The sequence below is a fragment of the Falco peregrinus genome, chromosome 6 (assembly GCF_023634155.1).
Source record: "Falco peregrinus isolate bFalPer1 chromosome 6, bFalPer1.pri, whole genome shotgun sequence".
In the NCBI taxonomy this organism is placed as follows: domain Eukaryota; kingdom Metazoa; phylum Chordata; class Aves; order Falconiformes; family Falconidae; genus Falco; species Falco peregrinus.
This window is the reverse complement of record NC_073726.1, coordinates 18,544,106-18,563,748: the sequence shown is the minus strand read 5'-3', so window position 1 is coordinate 18,563,748 and position 19,643 is coordinate 18,544,106. Positions and strand designations below refer to the sequence as shown.

Here is a 19,643-nt window from a genome sequence, read left to right as displayed (position 1 = left end):
ATGCAGTGCGCTGGATTGTGCATTTCCCAGCCCCAACAGAATTGGGTGGTGTGTAAGGGACACGCTCAGGCTCATTGGGGATTCATAACGGTTTCACTCTCTAACCACACACACCTAAGTCACATACAGCATCCTACTGTGAAAATGATCATTTTCCCCAACTGAACCCAGTTTTTAATCAAAACCAAATTTTTTCCAGCCACATAAATAGAAGAACACAATTTGAAAACCCTGTCCTAGAAGCAAAAAGGAAGCTACAGCAGCATAACATGCCCAACGCAGAACTTGGAACAAAGCCTATGCAGGCCCAAGGTTTCCGAGGTACAGTACCGTGTCACCTATCTTAGTTAAGATGAAAGATCCTGCTCTCCTGTTGATGTGACGATGATTTTGTCGTAGTCTGATTAAAGAGTGGTGTTGCCAATGCTCACAGTGTTATCACCTGTCTCCTAGCATTTTTCTCCCCTAAATATGTGAGTTCCCAGAGTTGCGGGACTCGTGAGCCACCTAAAATACTTTAACCTTCAGAGGCACAGAGAAGAGACAGAAAAGTTGACCCTAGTGTTTCCTAAAAGCTGAGAAACAGTAAGCGCAATAAGAGCCCCAAAGTAATTTTCTAAATAAAATCATAAATTCTATTTTTGGGAATGTACAACTCTCTTTTGAGCACCCGAGGTTGGCAACACTGAAATAATTAATTGTACTTTCTCTAAATTACCGTTAACGGATGTTTGGTATGTTTCTAAGCTAGCTCATCTAGCAAGCATCAATTAAGTTAAAAGCCTCAAGCACTGTGTTATAGGAGTTCACAAGAATGCAGCCTCTTGGTAACGTAAAAATTAATGCGCTTAAACTGAGCTGTATAAGCAGCAAACAGTATTGGTAGAGACAAATAAACTTTAACATAAGGTTATACCCAGAGAATGAGGCTTGTTCTCCTTTGTAACAGTAGAAAGCTCCTCATCAACCTTACCTAGGCCTAAATTTGCCCACCTGCACCCTGCTCCCAAGAGGTCCCGCAGCGCGAATGACCTGTCCCAGTGCCAGTGCGACCTCGCCGGGACGCGCAGGCTGCACGGTATGTCCTGCGCTGCCGGCCAGCCCAGCCCCGCCGCTGCGGGCGTAGCAAGAGCAGTCGGAGTCACAACCTTCGCACCTTCCTCCCACCCTTCCTCACCAAGCACAGCATGGACGAGAGGCATGGGGAGCCCCCACCACGCACACTGCACACCCAGGCACGCGGAGAGGGGACACGGTGCTTGCACAGCGGTTGTGTGTGTCACTTGTTGGATGCCAAAACCCCACGTGTTTGGAGAGAAAAACTCACCTAATATTTAGACTGCTTGTTAACAAATGGAATAAGATATTCCAGGGATATTTTCCTTATTGCAATTGCGAGGGAAATTACGGAGAATGTATTACTTGGCAATCAAAGCTGGATTTAAAGGTTAGGAAAGAAGTTTTAAAATTACCTCACAGATCATTTTACGGTTGTAATTATTTTAGATACACGAGATCCACTTCTAAATGTATTTCTAATATGAAAGAATATTTATAACTGTGTACTTACGGCTGATCTGCCATAGATAAGAAATACATTTTAAGCTTTGTATTAATACAAGGACTCACAAATATTTTTTTTCCTGGAATGCCTGCACTCTTTATTTCCTTGGTTTTCATATGCTGTCACCTGCTGTCAGCCAGTAACCTTATCTGCTGTCCCCCCTGTGTGGTGACTAGATCAGAACTTTTGTCTTTCTTGTTTGTGTTGACTGATGTAGAAAAACCACTCTTCACCCGTGATGCATCACAGCTGAAGGGGACTTTCCTCAGCACAACTCTTAAGAAAAGCAACATGGGTTTTGGATTTACCATCATTGGTGGGGATGAGCCGGATGAGTTTCTTCAGGTGAAGAGTGTAATTCCTGATGGGCCTGCAGCACAAGATGGGAAAATGGAAACAGGTAATTAAGATGATTCCTCTGTCTTTTTATCTGAGATGTAGAGTGAGACATAGATTTCTGAGTCTCACTCTTTCTGTGAATGTGTATATTGTTCCATACAACTTTCTGTGTTAATGTGTAAACAGCTGCTCTGTAAGAAAATATAAGCTTCTGAGATAAAACTTGCTTCTAATTTTCCTTACTAATAATGCCAAGTAGCTAATTTTTCCCATTTCACAATATTTTAAGAAAGAAAAGATCTCTGCATTCTTTCCATAAAGATGGGATCTGGTGTTCCTTGGTTTACAGGCAGTTTACTCAAGGGCGGTCTGTGCATGGAAAGACAAGAGACAGGCAGAGAGTGCACAGATTACTAAGTGCAAATTTATTTCTTTAGAAAGGATGTTTTTGCAGAATAATCAAAGCCAAATCTGATCCAACATTGTTCTCATTGGAACCATCAAAGCAAAAATTTTCAGTGTGGCATATGGACCATAGGCATCTGTGAAAACTAACTAAATAAAACAAACTTCCTCTGAAGAGATTTAAAGCTGCTTCCATGATCTGGACTGTCACTGGAAATATTTTCATATCCACAGACTGATAAAGATTGCAAACCACTGTCTTAAGGGTTTGCAGGGTCATGTCAGGTCTATGTATGGATGAAATATTTTTGGAGAAAGATGAACTCAGTTTCCAAGCCAGCTGTCATCTCCTGTAGGAGAAGACAAGCAGAGAACAATCAAACCATTTAAGTTGGCAGCAATCTCCAGTCACTAACCTCCTGCTCAATGCAGGGCTAAATTTGTGGCTGGATCAGTTTTCTCAGAGCTTCATCCATGGGGCTACAGAAGATTTTATAGGATGGAGAACCCACAGCTTCTGTCAGCTCCTGTCCCAATACTTAACCACTGTCACTGTGAAAATTTTTGTTCTTTAGATCAAGTTGGGATTTCCACCGGTGCAACTGGTAACCAGTGACTGTAGTCCTGTTGGTGCAGCCCCATCGCTGTGTACTGTCCTTCCCCCGCAGTCCTTGTTCCTCAGAGAATAGTCAGGCTGCACATGGGTACTGGGACATGTGCATGATATTTCTTCCATTTCTTACCAAGACTTTATAAAAGAAATACTAGTTTGGGATTTATGTTGCCTCTGCAGAAAACTGAGTTCACGGTGTCCAGAGTCATTGTGAGGATAAAGAGAATTTCCTAGCCTGTGACAGATCTCTGCAGATGGACCACAGCAGCAGAGCAGGATCCTTTTAGTGTGTTACAGTACAGGGGGCAGACACATAAACACACACAGGCACAAATAATGTGGATGGAACAGTCCCAGGTGATTCTTCTGGAAATTCCCTTTCATCCTTCTTTTGTTGTAATAAAGGAATGATCTGGACTATCATCTGTTGGGATAAATCACCCTGATCTTTAGTTTATTCTGTAGGACTCTCCAGGACTTTGCAAGAAGGAAGTATGAAGGTTATTTAAAAAAACACTCAGTTTGCCTCAAGCCTTACATTACAGGTGGCACGATGTTTCTGATGCCAAATAGATAAAAGGTGATTTATATAAAGAAGCAAAATGTAAGAAATAAATAGAATATAGATTGTTGGCATTGGTTTTATAAAAAAATTAGTCTAACAGCTTTTTAATTCTCAATTCTTGTTGCCATTTTAACTTAATGCAGTTTGGTTCCCAAAGGCAAAATTAAATTAGCTGATTAAGCGAATGAAGGATACAACAGGCTGCCTGAAGTTCAGGATATTCTAGTAACATGAACTTCATTTTCCCCAGTATTTTCATATTACCTAATACACGGCATGAGAGATTTTCATTGTTTGTCATTGTTTAGCATTCTCAGATCCAGGACTCAAAATGGTTACTTGCTTATCCATCTGAAGCATGGGCTGGGTGCTAGTGAACTTGTTCATTTGGAGTTCTTTTCTCTAGAAAAGAGTGTCCTGCAACTTAATAAAATTTCGATGTTGAAATTGAATACTATTGATGGTGATTATTTTAGTCATGGATTTTGATGAGAATATATAGGAAAAAGGTGCTTTAAAATGCATAGAAATAACATTGATTTTTTTCTGAGGTAATTAATTCAACTATATTAAGAATGCAAGACAGAAATGTACATTCAAATATATAATCACTCTATAATTATGTGAGCCTGATATATACAAAATTACATCTCAGAATAAATTCTGGCCTCAAATGTCTTCATTTTCGAGAAGAGCGACAGAGTTCTGATGTAAAGTAATTGGAGGATCTCAGGCTAATGATTGTGGCGTCTAACATGGTTTCTATGAATATTTGAAGTGATTTTCTAAATATGATAATGGTAAACTGAAAGAAGATATTTAAGGTCAGAGTATTTATAAAAGCACTGTTCCACAAAGTGCTTGTATTTCCTGATATCCAATCCTTTTTACACTTCCTGAAGTAGAATTTTCTCTCCCTATTCAGCCATTTTACAGTCTTATCAGCTGGAGATATGAAAACCTCCCAGGTTCCATCAATAAGATTTTGTTCATAAAACTTTTAAACTTATGTTTTAAAACTGTTTGGAATTAGATATGTACCTTTGTTTGTTAGGTAGGCATTACTGGATGATGAATAGAGATTTGAAAATAATTTTATTTGTTCTTTTGACATGAACTGCATGTCATGTCATGTTACTGTACAATTTATGTGCACTGTAGCTATGATCACAGTTATAGAAGGCTTTGATAAATTACCAGAATATCATATTGTGGCAGTAGGGCATCACAGTAGAAACCTTGAGGACAATGGTGCTATAACTGAGGTAACTTGGGTGTAAGGAATAACCACAGGTGCTGGTGCTCCCAGCTGTAATACATCTCTGGAGCCTTTCCCTTGCAAGGCCGATACTTGTTTTTGGCCAAGTGGTAAACAAAGTCCTAGTGTTTCAGACGTGCATCAGATATGGGGAAAAAAGGAAGAAAAGGCTCCATCTATTTAATCTTAGCTGATCCTGGCCACAGGCTGAAAACGCCAATACTGTACTTTATCCTAATTGTTAAAGAAACAAGCTCATAGAAAACTAATACTGTAATTTTGGTTTACTTCTCCACCTAAAATCTCATGTAGGGGTCAGATACAAATGGTATTCCAAGAGAAGAGTGAATCTGTGTAAGATGTTGTTGTCACCCTTTGACACGATCACACTACAGTGATTTTACAAGCCAGTTTCAGAATGAAACAATTTTGGATTTCATCCCCTGGAACATGAAAGCAGCTTCCTGACAATGACTTGGCATTGCTGTGATACTATGAAGCAATTGAAGCAGTGAGGCAAACTGAGTGCACTGAGATGCAACAAGAGATATCTGAGGTCCTGGTGATCCAACACCACCGCTCAGTGCCCAGTGCTGGGCACTAAGAGATAGCTGTAATTGTCCCAGACCCACAACAAACCTCACAAGCAGACTCAGAGGACCCACATCTCATTGAATGAGTCAAAAACAGCCAAAGTTACATTCCTGATCCCATTTGCCAGATGTTTCAGAATTCCTAAGGGTTATTATGCCCTCACGTAAATCTAGCGTCTGTGAGCTAATGGCTGTTAATAATACTGCAAATGCCTTTCTAGGACATGTTTCAGCATTTGGAGCTCAATCAAGCTGCTGGATATGAACATTACACTCCATAGCAGTCTCTGCCTACCTCAGGACAGCCTAGGAGCTGATACCACATTCTTTCCTGAGAAGTTACATTGCTCTGTCTTGTCTGAAACCTCACTCTGCCAACGGAAAACTGTCTCCGTTTAAGAGGCCCCTGTATCCCATTAAAATGCTGAGTGAACATCACTGGTAAAAGACTACATCTACATGAAAAGATTTTTATACAGCGAGTGATTCTGAATGACTGCTGTTGTAAGGCAAACAAAGATTTAAGCCTGCGGCTGAGTCAGATAAAAGCTCAAGCTGCAAAGACAAAAATTTCCCTACAATTTTCAAGGTTATTCAGTGGACTAGATAAACTGAAACATTCCCACGTAATCAAGCTCGAGAAAGATTCTCACCTGCGCATTTTGGCAAGTTGCAGTTCCTTTGGTGAAATTTTCCAGGAAACAGCTCAAAGACACAGTGCATAAGTGGTTAATTGCATCTATTGATGACCCTTCTGACTGATGAATAGCTAGAATCATTGCAGGTTGAATTTTCCCGAAACGTATGTACATCTGTGATGAATTGTCATATCTCAACAGTGTGAATCAAGAAATGGGAAATATGTTCTTTGATTTCATCAGCCAAGCATACATTTGGCCAGCTCCAAGGTGCCAGATCACCTGTAAACAATGCAGAGTTGGCCTTTTTTAGATGCTGTTCTCTCAGGAACAGAAGCTTCACTTTAATAGTTAAATCTATTTTAGAGATAAAAAATTATAAATGTAAGGTAAGGTTCAGCTAACAGGTATAGGTGTCTACAAGGCAGATGTCTACACCTACCATATGACTAGACATCTACCACTTTTAGATGACTGTTTCAGGATGAAGCCTAAATACTAGAGATTTAGAGGCTAGAGATCAGTCCCACATCTACCACTCAGAATTTCTACTGCCCCTGAGAGATCTCCAAACAGTCCAAGCCAGCTGTTAGAAATCCTGGAAGTACCGACATGTGGCATTGCTGCTATTTGTGGGCATAGCATCAATGCCCATAACAATCTTCTATACCTGATGAATTTTTCAAGAAGCTGAGGTTACTCTAAATGTAAGCAAATTGGAGGGACTGCACACTTGTTGATCTACAAAGTTATAAATTTTGTTATTCACTTGAATAAGAGCAAAACTAAAGCCATTATCAGGTGGTTTGCCCTACAGTGACATGAAGCTTGGGGAATAATTATCTAGCCACTATTCATGCATATTTTTGCACATGAAGGCTAATATCTCACAGCAACTTTAAAAAGTAGAGGACTTAAGGTAGAAGGAATTGGGGACATATGCAAAAGGATGCATTTTTACAAGTTCAAACAGATCCTTAGTTCTGTTCCCTGTTTGTCCGTTGTCAGTTCAGATCTCACCTAATGTCAGATCAGATGAGATGCAAGCTGTCCAGTTTCAGCAACACCAGAAAAGGTGAACTATATATGCACAAAGGATGCCTTCAATTCAGAGAAGTAAATACATTAAAAAATTAAAAAATGTTTTGGCAGTCATCTGGGAATGTCAAGATCTATCTGACAATATTCGCCTTGACAATATTCCCTCCCCCTGGTAGCCAACTGTTTACCACAGTTGTCATCTCAAGAGGCTCACTGACCAGGAGCTCAGTGAAGAGCTTGCCACACACATGTGCAGGACTTCATTTCCACAATACCAGCAGCTGGCTGAAATGTAGTTAGCTCACCTGCTTGACACCGCCTCATCCCGTGGCACCAGGAAGACTGGCCTCCCACAATTAAGGCATGGCATTAGGAACATGAGACATTGTGCTACTCACTGGACTGCTGAAGAAGGAGTATCTTTTCATTATCCTTATGCATCTCCAGGCTAAAACACTCTTCTCATATCTACAAAGACCTCATCAAGTGTCAGTCTTGTAGCTGCAAGCTTGTGGCAGGTCTGTGAGAGCAGAGCAGCATACATAAAACCAGCCTGTGTTATCAGCTTCCCTTTGCACCTTGGCTTTGTTTGGAAGCTAGGATGTTTCATCTGAACCAGCAGTGGCCTTTTTCTCCCCGTTTCAGTCTAGCTAAGGCTAGCTAAGTATCTCTGTCTTCAGATGTTGCTATTAATCCCATGGAGTTAAGAGAAGGAAAATCCTCCAGCAGAGGCAGCTGCACAGTAACGGTGCAAAATGCAGCAGAAACAGTGTATTTGCATCGTGTACAACTGAAATCATTGTGTTCTCTGTTCAGCCACAACACCTAGAGTTCCTTTCACCAGTGATAGTGGTTACATTTTCGTGAGCCAAACCAGGAGTAACTGTTCAGTAAAACCTCATCCTGGTTTTCTAAAGCCAGTATGCCCACGTTTCACAATTTGGCTTTTCAAGGAGAAGAGACAGAGAGCATTGAGACTGGAACTGCAATGTTAATGCTGTGGTCTTTAACACTCTGCATCAGGATGGAGCTAACAGATGCCCTGCTAGTTCATAGCTGAGACAAATGGACATCCAGGGGCTGCACGTCATTTTTTTTTCATTTGTGCAGTACACAGCACCCTACTCTATTCAATCCACTTTATATTTCTCACTATAAAAGCTTGCATATGTCATATAACTAATGCCAAAACTCTTCAAGAGATGCATGGATAAAATTAACCTTGACTTTTGAGAATCTTCCCAAGGTAGACTGATGCAGTCCTGTGCTCGTCCTCACAGTTTTATCCTGAATCTCTATGTAACTGTAATTCTTTAAAGTGCAACTCTTTATTTTTTTTAAAGGTGACTAAATGTGAGTCTTAGTTTAAATTTGACAAGTAAAAGTTTCTATTGCCTTAGTTGCAGAGGAAAGCTCTGAAGTACAACCAATATTATATTTAAAATGTTTCAAACAGAAAGCAAAGAAAAAAAATGCCAGTTTCACTATTTATTTGATATCATGTATTGAGGCTCACTTTAGCTGGGGGAAGGGATGTGACTTGTGGTTTTGAGTGCGTGATGGTGACAGTAAAAATAATATTTGCATTTTAAGAGTATTAATAGCAATGAAGAACTTGTAGCAGAAAGATATTCTCTTTCAATCCCCCTTTCTTTCATATTTTAAAGTAGATAATTCATTGAACTCTGCATGTAAATAGACCGGAAGATAGTACTTAGGTTGCTAGAAATTTTTAGTACTCATGCTATTTTTTTCTAACATTAGTTTTCCATTATATTTTGTGTTTTTCTTGCTTTCGTATAAAATGAACTCGCTACAGTAGTCACAGTAACATTTATAAATTTCTTATGTCAACCAAAGACCTGAGAAGAGTGTCCGCTTCTGTCACAAAGTTACTGAATTCTAATCTCCGTGAGGTTCCTGCTCTAGTGTTTTCCTCATATTTTTATTCTTTTGGTACTTGCTGGATTATTAGATCCTCATTGAATGATAACCAGCACAGATATGAGCCTACACTGAAAAAAATGTCTCTATATTTTGTATACCACATGCTGTTACTGTCTGCATCTGAGGTCTTTGTGTGCATCTTGTCAGATTTCTTTGGTTGGCTGGTGTGATGTTCAATAGCCTTATGTTCTCCCTGAGGTGCAGAAAATCCATATGTCACTATCTGTTCTGCCTGATACGGCATTAGAGCTTGAGTCCATGTTGCCTATCCATGAAGCTACTGAGCATTCATCAAGAACTGCATACAAATCTTTCCTATTAAAACCATTCCACTTTGCATAAACATTCCTGGAGGTATGAAGCGAGTTATTGATTCTTTTTAGCCCTGTCATTGGGCTATTCCCTTGAAGTCTTCAATTAAAATTATTTCTACAAACAGCAAGAGCAATTACAGCAGAGCATCTAACTTGGATTTAAAAATGCTCTGAAAATATATGTTCTTTAAATCACAGGAATAATTAGAAAAAAATTTGTAGGAACTTCCTGTCTTCACCTCACATGCTGTCTCACTCCATGAGATGATTCTGGTTACTCATCCAAACAGGACTCAGTGGTCTCTGACTCCATATCCTGGTTTTTAGCCCTAAAGTTTGCCATCATTTAGAAATTTTAGGAACCTTCTGTCTGAAGCTTTAGGCTTAGTACCTTAATTCAAGGCAGTTCAAAACATCACTTTAAGGAACACAGATCCCCAAGTGTGGTGTCTGTAGGGAGGAAGAGGTTGCCTCCTGCAGACAGCTGAGACTGCCAGCATTTGGGGTGCGATTCAGTTGCATAAACTTAGGTGTCTGGTGGCATTAAAAATGCCAGAGATCCCACATAGACTCCCCCTGCCCTTCCAGGCAGCAGTCTCTTGTATGTCCTCTGTGATACCTTATGAACATCTCAAATGCCCGAGGCTGTTCAAAATTACATTAGAGGCCTTAAACAACAACATTCCTCCTTCTGTGCCTTAAGAGGAGTGTGTAAATAGACTTCTTCGTTGTTCTGTGTCATCTATTGCAGGAAGCAGTGATTGATTCATTACTGTAAAAATAAATCTTTTCTGATAGTGTTAAGGATATTTTTTTTCCCTAGCCTAATTCAGAGCTCACACTTGTGGTTTTGTGAACACTTACAAGAAATGGCAAAAACCTTTTTAAACTTAATAAGCTTAATTTTCTCTCATTTAACCATTCAAACAACATTATAGGAAGCCTGATGATTAAGTTCAGCCATATACTGGTGATTATAAATTCATTTTTGTCTCCAGTGCTTATAGTATTTTGATTCAGATGTTATTGGTGCCCATAAAGTACATTCCAATATTAGGACTGAATATGTGTAACTTGTTTTCTTTCTGATAGTGACTGTTCTTCAAAAGACTTTTTTCTAAGTCCAAATAATACACAGAAATGCAGCAGGAATCTGGAAAGAACAGCAATCTTTCATTTTGCTTTGATAAATCCATATTTACACACAGGAGACAACTCATGGTATGCATGGTTTATGGCACTTATTTAATTTTGAAAGAAATTCACATTTGTTGACACTATATTTTGATCTATGTTTCTCAGTCCTAAGAATGATAATATGTGGTTCCTACTTGAAACAGTAAAATACTGAACATGTAAGTAGGTGAAGTGCTGGGTTATGTAAGTGTGCCACATAGTCTTCAGCAAGCGAGAGTATATAAGCAGGTCTGCTTATATTTAGTAAGTTGATTCTAAAGGTTAAGCCATTAAAACAACTCTTCCAGCAGCAGCTGTAGAAAGTTGAACATGTTTGATTAGAGATGGCTGAGGACTGAGCGTGTCCAACCATGCCAGATTCCACATGTACAGCACTTACTGTCTTTTTATCCGACTGTTTCACCTTTGACAAGATTTTCGCTGCAGTTATGTTTTTATTTAACCCAGAAACCAAAGGTGAAGAAATTGGAAAGAGAGGGCGTAATGCAGATGCAATCTATGATAATATAAACAATCCTGTCTCATATGGACAAATGCAACACAAACCATATACACAAGACATACACGCTCTGTAGAACCTAAGCCACCGGTCTAGCTCTCTGTAGCAAGAGTAAATGGGAGATCTGGTGCTCAGATGTGCCGTGTCTTTAGCAGAGAATAAGATCATAGAGAAATCAAGAAACACAGAAAAGTAAAATATGAGTAAAGGTGAAAAAGCAGAGAGAGTAATTGGAACATGAACTATTCAGGTATGTGCAGCCTCACATTGCTATTAATCCAAGGCCTGACTCCATGGAAAATATGGCCACAGAAGCCAAAGGCATAGACACGGATACTATAACTAAAACATAGTCATACATATTGCACTATGCAAAATACAAAGGCAGAAGAAATGTTACATGATTTTTTTCTCTCTACTATCAGATACTAATACATTTATCCCGTTTTATTGTTCATATTGTCATACACAAAAAAAGTGTGTATGACAAGTCTTGGAAGCCCATAAATTCATTCTTTAACCTGAACTCTGTCACACAAAATCTGCACATTCTGCTATTAGGATATTTAAAATAGGCCAGGAGATGATAAATATATTGTCGTAATCTTCACATTTATTAGGACAACTTTTGTAAGTTTTGCAAATCGCCAGTTGAGTAAGCAGTGTGCTATGAACTCAGTGTCTGCCAAAAATGCTGCAGTTGCAGAAATAACTTTTTTCCTATCAAATGTAATTAACATCTGTCTCGCATGATTTGGCTATTTGTATGAACAGACAAAAATATACATTGGAAATAATAGTCATCATCTTCTCATGTACTGTTTCATTCCATAAAGAATGACATCTTGTTTCTTAACAAGAATGATCTGGGAGGGGGGGGAGCTTCTTTCTATATAAAGCAATGACAGGGGAAGTGAGAACTTCATATTGCACTAATGAAATTAATAATCTAGAACTGCACTTTTTAATATCATTAGCCATGCCACCTTTGATTTTCTTCTAATTTTGTTGTTTTGGCATATAGGTCTTTTTTATACCATTTGATTATCAAAACAAAAAGTAAACATTTAGCTGAATTTCAAATATTTTTTCATTTTCTATTCAAAATCATATAGATTAAGAAATGCATAATCACCTCTGCCTCCACATTTGTGCTACCAAATGCAATCTGTATCTGTATTAAAATCTGATAGCTCAGAAATTCAACTCTTGATTTGCCTTTAGCTATTATTTAAGAACAAATTTTAAAGCTAAAATTTAAAGTGAATTTTAAACCCTTTGAAAATTTAAGAATAAATTAAGTCATGGCTTTTAAGATACAGTTTCTGTTGTATATTTAGAATGGGAATACTTTCTTGACAGTTAGCAAATATTTTACTGGAACAAATTATTTAACATCTCTGTACCTGAAATTCCTCATCCAAAACCAGAAACAGTCATTTTAGAACTTTGTGAAGTCCAATAATTATTATCCTTAGCAACTCCTATCATAACAATTGCAAATGTTAGTTAAGAGAAGCTTAATGGAGCTCAGCTTAAGATATTTAGGTCGAATACTGTGTATGTCCAATTGTGCAATATACTTTTAAACAGAAATCTGTGCTCAATCCCATGTACATCATTTTTTTTTGTCAGGGCTCTGAGTTTCTCATTTGATGTATGGCATAAAGTGAAAAAATCCAGAATTACATTATAGGTGAAGAAACATTTCCAGGCATATAAATCATATTCCAGGAGCTTTGTGAACTTTTAACTAATGGGGGTTACAGAGGCATTTCAGGCAATTTTCTTATCAGTTCACTTCTAAAGCATCTTTCACTGCCTGTTGCCAGAATCTGGATGTTAGCACAGATCACCTCTCATATGACCCTGTTTAGCTGTTCACATAGCCTTTGTAAGAAGAGCAAGGTTTATCCCAGCACTGATGCGGCAGCCTCTTCGTAATTGATGATTCTGACATTTTAAAAAATTGCTTGTTTGTTTAAAAACCTATAATGAAATTTTCTCAATAACATAAGGAGTGCTTTGCAAACCAGTAGGCAGGCATGAAGTTAACTCTGATGCGATGTGAGAAGCCCCTGGAAAGTTTCATCCAGCCTTCTCTCTCTCTGCTCCACAAAAGTCTTCTCCTCTCCAGCAGTCACCCAAGTGCCATACTGGTTCTGAGGCAGCGAACAGAGGTGGAGCTCGAGATGCAATGCTGCTACCCTATGCGCCGTGCATGCTGCAGCAGCTGCCTGGGCAGCACCCACTTGCTTCTGCTCATCTCCTTGTTCAGTAGGTACCACAGGGGAGCAGTGCCGTGTACAGGACCTGCAGAAATTCTTGGTGACTGAAGCTCAGGAGTTTTGCCAGGTCTCATCTATCCATCTCAGGGGGTGACCAGGTCGGGGGTGGTGGGAGAGGAGGGTCCCATCACCAGAGGGTGGATGCAGGACTGGGAGAAAACTGACTGGACTGGGATTTGCTGTAGCTGAAGATGAGACAATTTGTTTTTCTTCTGCAGGGAGGGAAGGAGAAAATGCAGTAACGCTACGCTCAGAGATGGCTGGAGAGTGGGTGTTTATGTGCGTTGTGTGTGTGTAGAAGGAGGCAGGAGAGGGGAGGGCAAGGTACTAAAGAAGAGAAGAAAAGGAGCTCTGCGAGAAAGGTCTGAGAGCAGGGATGTGAGTATAGATCTTTTAAACACTGGCACTTTCACTCCTTTTGATGTATTGCTTTCTTCTTCAGCTCCTAATGAAAGTAAATTAAATTTCTTTATATTCAACTAATTTCTTCTGCATTTAAATCAGCATCATTGTACGCAGTATTTACTGAAACTTTCTTTGCCATACTGAGCATCACTTGTGGTACTGCTGAGGAAAAGCCAGATAATATTGGACACTTCTTTCCTTGATAGGTGTGTTCCTTGAAAATTTATTTATAAGCTAATAGTGAGTCATGAAACATGCTGGGTTATGCTGCTGCTCTGTTATGCGTGATCTTTTCTATTCCACCTGTACGTACACAAAATAACACGTCTCAATAAGCAAGGGCTATCAGCGGCTGATGGTTACTGGCCTGAAATCACCCCTTTGAATCCTGTGAACCCATCAGCTCTGCAGAAGCTGGCAGGGCTGAGCTGGGGGTGCCTGTAACACTGTGAAGGACTGAAAGAGCACAGGAAAAAATGGTGGTTTCGTGCTGGGGTGATTCAGAGAAAGCAGGCAGCAGAAAGAGGTGGGAAACTGGAAAAAGAGGAAATTGAGGTAGTAATAGGAACCTGACAATGCTTTCAAGTCTTGTGATGGAGAGATACAGGTTATAGTTTTATAGAAACATCATTGCAATTGTATGGGAATGGAAGACGTACTAGATGTGCAGGGCAGCATTAATCATACCACTGTCTCTTATCATGTTGCTAGAATTATTGCCCTGATACTGGCCAGAGCCTCAGCCAGGGCTCTCAGGACCCATCTTGTTCACTGGAACCTGGCTGACTTTTCTTCCACAGCAACCTCTAGAAAATTCCATGTGCCACAAGGCAGCCTGGTGGGCTCAGGCAGGTTGTCCTCAGGCAACTGGTGAGGAAAGCATCCAGCCACAGCACAGACACTGCCTCCCATCAGACCTCATCACTGGCACCACAAATCAACCACGTATTTAACCTTGTTTAATTAGTAGGTGGGTTTGGGCATAGATTCCTCTAAAAATCCACATGAAGTTCATGCAATGCTGCTGTGCTACACATGGTACCAAAAGTTTTACTACATTTCTGCATGTATACTTTTTATATCGTTTTAGGAGGTTGCTTTATTTGGGGGGGGGCGTCGTTCTAACATAGACAGGTGAAGTTAAAAATACTATCATTCTACCTCTGGTTGTTTTCCAGACAGGTTAGAAGAGCAGCATCATTACTGAGGAGTTCAAAAAAGCTTTCTGGGTTTTTGGTAGATTGTTTATAGCAATCTGTTTAGTTTGTCTTATTCCAATTATTTTCTGTATATCAGACAGAGTGTATTTTTTAGGCCAAACTTGATTGCATCAAAAGGAAATGCAGTTCACTATTATATAAGAGATTCAAGTGTTTCTAGTGCAGTTCCTACTTATTGAAAAAAACAGTTCTGAACTGTTTTGGGAAATAGGGCTAATCATAAGAATTGCACTTGAGCGATTGTGCATGCCAGAAATGCTACTCCATGCAAGGTGCCGAGCTGATGGATTTTTATTTTAGACTGTACAGTGTTGTAAATACTATCCTTCGATAGTCTGGTCCATTCTGAATGCAGGATTGTGATACTTTAAACATTTCATTTGCTACAAGAATAATGAATTCTGCTTTGCCTAAGCATAATATATGCAATTTAAAGTCAACTGGAAGTAATATTTTTCAAAAAATGTGGGCATTTTTTTTTAAATAAAAAAAGTTCAAAACTGAAAAGAATATGAGCTTAGGAAAATTCAGTGAAAAACTGTACCATAATGTTTCTATTTTTTAGAGGGTTTTTTATTTAACTATTTGAGCCAAATTGCCACAGACTGGTAATTTCTTCTTGGACAACCCCAACCTAGAAAAAAATTCTCAGAAAACACATTCTTTGTGTAACCTCTTTTTTACCAGGTGTGTCTTATCTTTCCATTTACCAAAGCTCCTAGTGATAAGAATTTTCTTAAAGCTTGTAAAGCAACATGCATGTTTGTAGTGTATGTAGAGGCATAGACATAGTGGTGCAGCGTTACTGGTGCTCCAGCAGTGACACCGGTAGCAGCAGCACTCCCCAAGGTGACAGCACCCCAGGTCTTTTTACAACAATTTCCAAAGCCCAGGGTTTGACCCAAGTCATCCAGTTCTGTGTCACACTTACAAATATATAATACTTTTTCTAAGCACAATCTTTAGAGATAATCCATTATAAAACAAAGATATGCATATTATATGTCGTGCAGGTATCTGGATGTATCTAAAACTGTTAAATAGATGGTAATATAACATTGGTTATAATATGAATAGCAGATGTTGAATGTGGATGATGAAGCGGTTTGCTATGTGTATGTCTGTGGGTAGGTGTGCTGAAGGTGTATCTCTGTGTAAAAATACATATGTGTGGGTGTCACTATATATACGTTTTTATATATATATAACCCATAAAATTCAGTCCATTTCAGAAAACAAATGCAGTTCTTTCTAGGAACTAGGGGAGGTAGATGAAATATTATATTATTTCATCATATCAAATATTCTTACAGGTATATCACTGAGGGGCTCCATGCCATGGAGCAGTCACTTTTACAGTGATCAGCCTGATCCCAGGGATACGGATTTTGACTTTCTCACATAGAAAAATATCCACATATAGATGTTAACTTCACTTTGCATGTGTGTGTTAGAATTAGGAGCTAGTTTTCTTCCACTATGAATTTTGTATTGAACATGCTCTTGGGTTGACGGAAAAGCCAGGCTTTCCCTGATTTAGGTCTTCTGCCAGTTAAGTGCAGGAGTGACAGTGGTGATAGAAATCAACATCAGGTCCCCTCTCTCTCTCTCATACACACACATAGCTGGAATGCAGCTGAGGGGAAGAGCCAGACCAAGTACAGGAAAAACGAGGGACTGGAACAAGGGCCCTAAAGCAAAGGATAAAATATAAAGTGTAATCTCAGTAAAGACTGTATCAAAATCTGTTTGCACAATGCAAACACATTGAATGCACATAGGAGACCTTTAATCTGTCATATCCTGAATTTGAAAGTTTTCTCTCGGGGTATATAATAGATAACATAAAAGAGACTTGAAACAATCCCTCTTTGAGTCAAGACTGGAAGGGGAAAGTCAGCGTATTTAGACAGTGCCTGATAGCCTTCCCGTGGCTGAGAGCAGCCCTGTCCAGTGGGCAAGCAGTGATGCATAATAACCTTGTACAGTATAACATGCATCTGTTTCAACAGCCTTCAGCAAGATTTTTACTCTTTTCTTGCAATGGCAGCAAGTTCTTCTAAATCTTAGAAATAACATGGGCTACCATGACGTTTTTGTCACCTCTGTTTGCACCTTGCAATCGCAGTTTTTAGGGATAGGCTATACATCAAACCAATTCCTTCAGAGTAATTTAAATTTCTCATGCACTGTAGCCTTACTATTATATTGCTATCACTGATGGAATTAGATGTTCTTTTAAATCCCGATTTAGCTGGAAAAGACAGAAATCACATTAAGCTCATGTAATTTTTATTCCTTTTTCTTTCACCTCTTTATATTTCAGTCAACTTGATGCAACAGTATTAATTTGCCATTAGATGAAGGCACACCTCGTATTTTTCTGTTTGAATTAGGCAGCGCGTCTGGTTTTTAATTTAGGAGAGTGAGGGATTTGAGGCAATTGCAGAATGCTCACGTAACTAATTTCTTTTAATGGCAACAGCTTTTAATCTCTTTCACGTCTTGTTGGTATCAGAGCACATCTGGGTCTTACTTAGGTATTCAAAATCTTTGTTATGCCTCGAGAGCATCCTTCCCAAATGGATTCTGTTTGTGCAAGTGAAGAAGAAGAATATATTATCAGTCATCTTAAACAGTCTTGCTTTTGCACATTCCCTTTAACGACATGAAAATAACTATACAGACAAGTACTCGTTCTACTTCTTTTCATGGTTGGGGAGAGGGGGAGAATGCTTCAGTAGAAGAAATGTAGAGAGTGGGTAAGAACCAACTTGGGAAGATATTCAGTTATAATCCAAAGTGGAACCTGACTGGACTCCAGAGGAGGTTTACTATGTGCAAACAGTTCTTCCCAGTGGGTGCAGAAGACTAAACCTCATCTTTGACATTACTCATTTTAATGATGGTATCACTTTTTTGCATGCCAGGACAGAGACACTAATAGGTTTGGGGAACATGCTTTTTGTAAGATTATCTACTCACATGCAAGGACTGTGCAAATACAGAAATTCCTTTCAGCTTTCTTGTCCAGCATGTGGAACAGTAGGCACCGATACCAGAGGGATTTATCCTACATTTTCTCCACACCATTATGTTTCTCCTTCCATTGCTGCTAGTATTTGCTTTTTCCTCTTTTTACACATCACTTAAATGACATTATCAGTTCCACTATTCCCAGCCCTCTTGCATTAGGCTGGCTTCGAGGGGTTTCTGGTGCTATGGAGCTCTTTCTGATAGCAACAGCCTAAAGCTGGACATAGAGGCAGATGGTGTGAGCTCCATCAGCGTAAAAGCTGTCCTGTGCCTTCAAGCCCAAGTGAACACAGCTGGAAGAAAATGTGCCACCTCTGGTTATCAGCAACACTGCATCAGACAATCATCTGTGCTTGCTGTTACATAAACTCAGGATTGCCTCAGAATCCAAAACACTCTTCAGTGTTCAGACTACAGGGACCACTGATTCACTTTCTAAATCAGTACTGTCTTTGAAGCTAGCTGAAGCTATATGGATAAGTGTGAAAATATGCATACCTCTGTTTTCCAAAAGTACCTGTTAGATGAGTTCTGCTAGAGGTGCTTCGTGATATTCAGCTTCTAATCCACAGGTCGTTGCAATAAATCCTGGAAGTCTGAGAAAGAAAATGGATGTCATCAGTGCAAATACCAAATTCCTCTCTTTTTATGGTCTTCATCGGATGAAAAATAAGTACATTGAGAAACAGTCATATTAGTTATCCCTAGCATATTAAATCGTTCATAGAAAAGGTGTTACTAATTGTGCTATAGTGACATTAACAGCACGGTATCAGACTTTTGCATTGTGTGAACCTCCTTCACTGTCCCCAGTCAATCGGAATACTCCTTGCCATGGGAATGCTAGTAGTGCTGTTCCTTCACTGGGATAGTAGTATACATATTTTTGGAGTCATAGTGAAAAGACTGGATAGTTTCATTCTCAATGAAAATATAAGGGTAGAACTTTTCAGAAATGGATTCTTTACAGTGTTTAACTATAATTCTGCTTATCTATTAACCCTGAAGATCCAGTCTGGACAATGTTTCAGTAGTAGTTTACAGTATTCCAGGTTCACTAGACATTAAATATATCGATTGATTGGTTCATCTTTATGTATGTAAAATCTGTCAATTTTGGGATTCCTTACTGAGAAAAGCTGCCAGTTTGAAAATGCTGTGATTCATTCTCTAAATATTAGCTGGGAACATAATATATACATTTCATTAGTGTATAATTAGGGGAAAATATTATAAATATATTTTGTAATTGTAACATTTAGTACATTGTTTTCCGTTACTGTAAAAGCTTGTCCTACTTTACAAATTATAGTCCTGTGAACAGGTGCACATTCTCCCTGCTATATCTGTTGTAAAATCCATGAAATCAAAACACACCAAGTCAAACAAACACCAAACTCATTCACCCAGCCATGCTGAACTTTGCTGGTAGGACAATATTATTTGTAGTGATGTCTCTCTTTTTAGTGTCAGCAGCCCCAGATTTGGTTTGAGTGATTCATAAAGAAAATTTTTGGTTTCTTTTAATGAACTTGTATCTTCTTGATTATAGTAAACGCAGAAAGAATTAAAATAGACAAGGAGCCTTGCTTTCGTTTTTCTACCTAAAGTTGTTGGGTTTTTTAGTTTAACCTTAGGTACAATTCTTCTGATTGTAATCCCCATTGGAATGAATGGCTGTCATTTCACTGTATTTCTAAAAAACACTCATATATACAGTT

General features: G+C 39.0%; 1 protein-coding gene across 12 annotated transcripts in view; it reads left to right on the top strand.

Annotated features, from left to right (window-relative positions):
- Nucleotides 1-19,643, top strand: part of MAGI2 (membrane associated guanylate kinase, WW and PDZ domain containing 2) — a 755,758-nt gene that overhangs the window by 603,169 nt on the left and 132,946 nt on the right. For 11 of the 12 annotated variants that reach the window (XM_027795434.2, XM_027795431.2, XM_027795430.2 and 8 more), the window contains 2 exons: nucleotides 200-321; nucleotides 1,782-1,964. In XM_027795434.2, the coding sequence (XP_027651235.1) occupies nucleotides 200-321; nucleotides 1,782-1,964 (305 nt within the window). Of the gene's footprint in view, nucleotides 1-199; nucleotides 322-952; nucleotides 1,079-1,781; nucleotides 1,965-19,643 lie in introns of all 12 variants that reach the window. The other variant, XM_055808485.1, reaches the window with a different exon arrangement.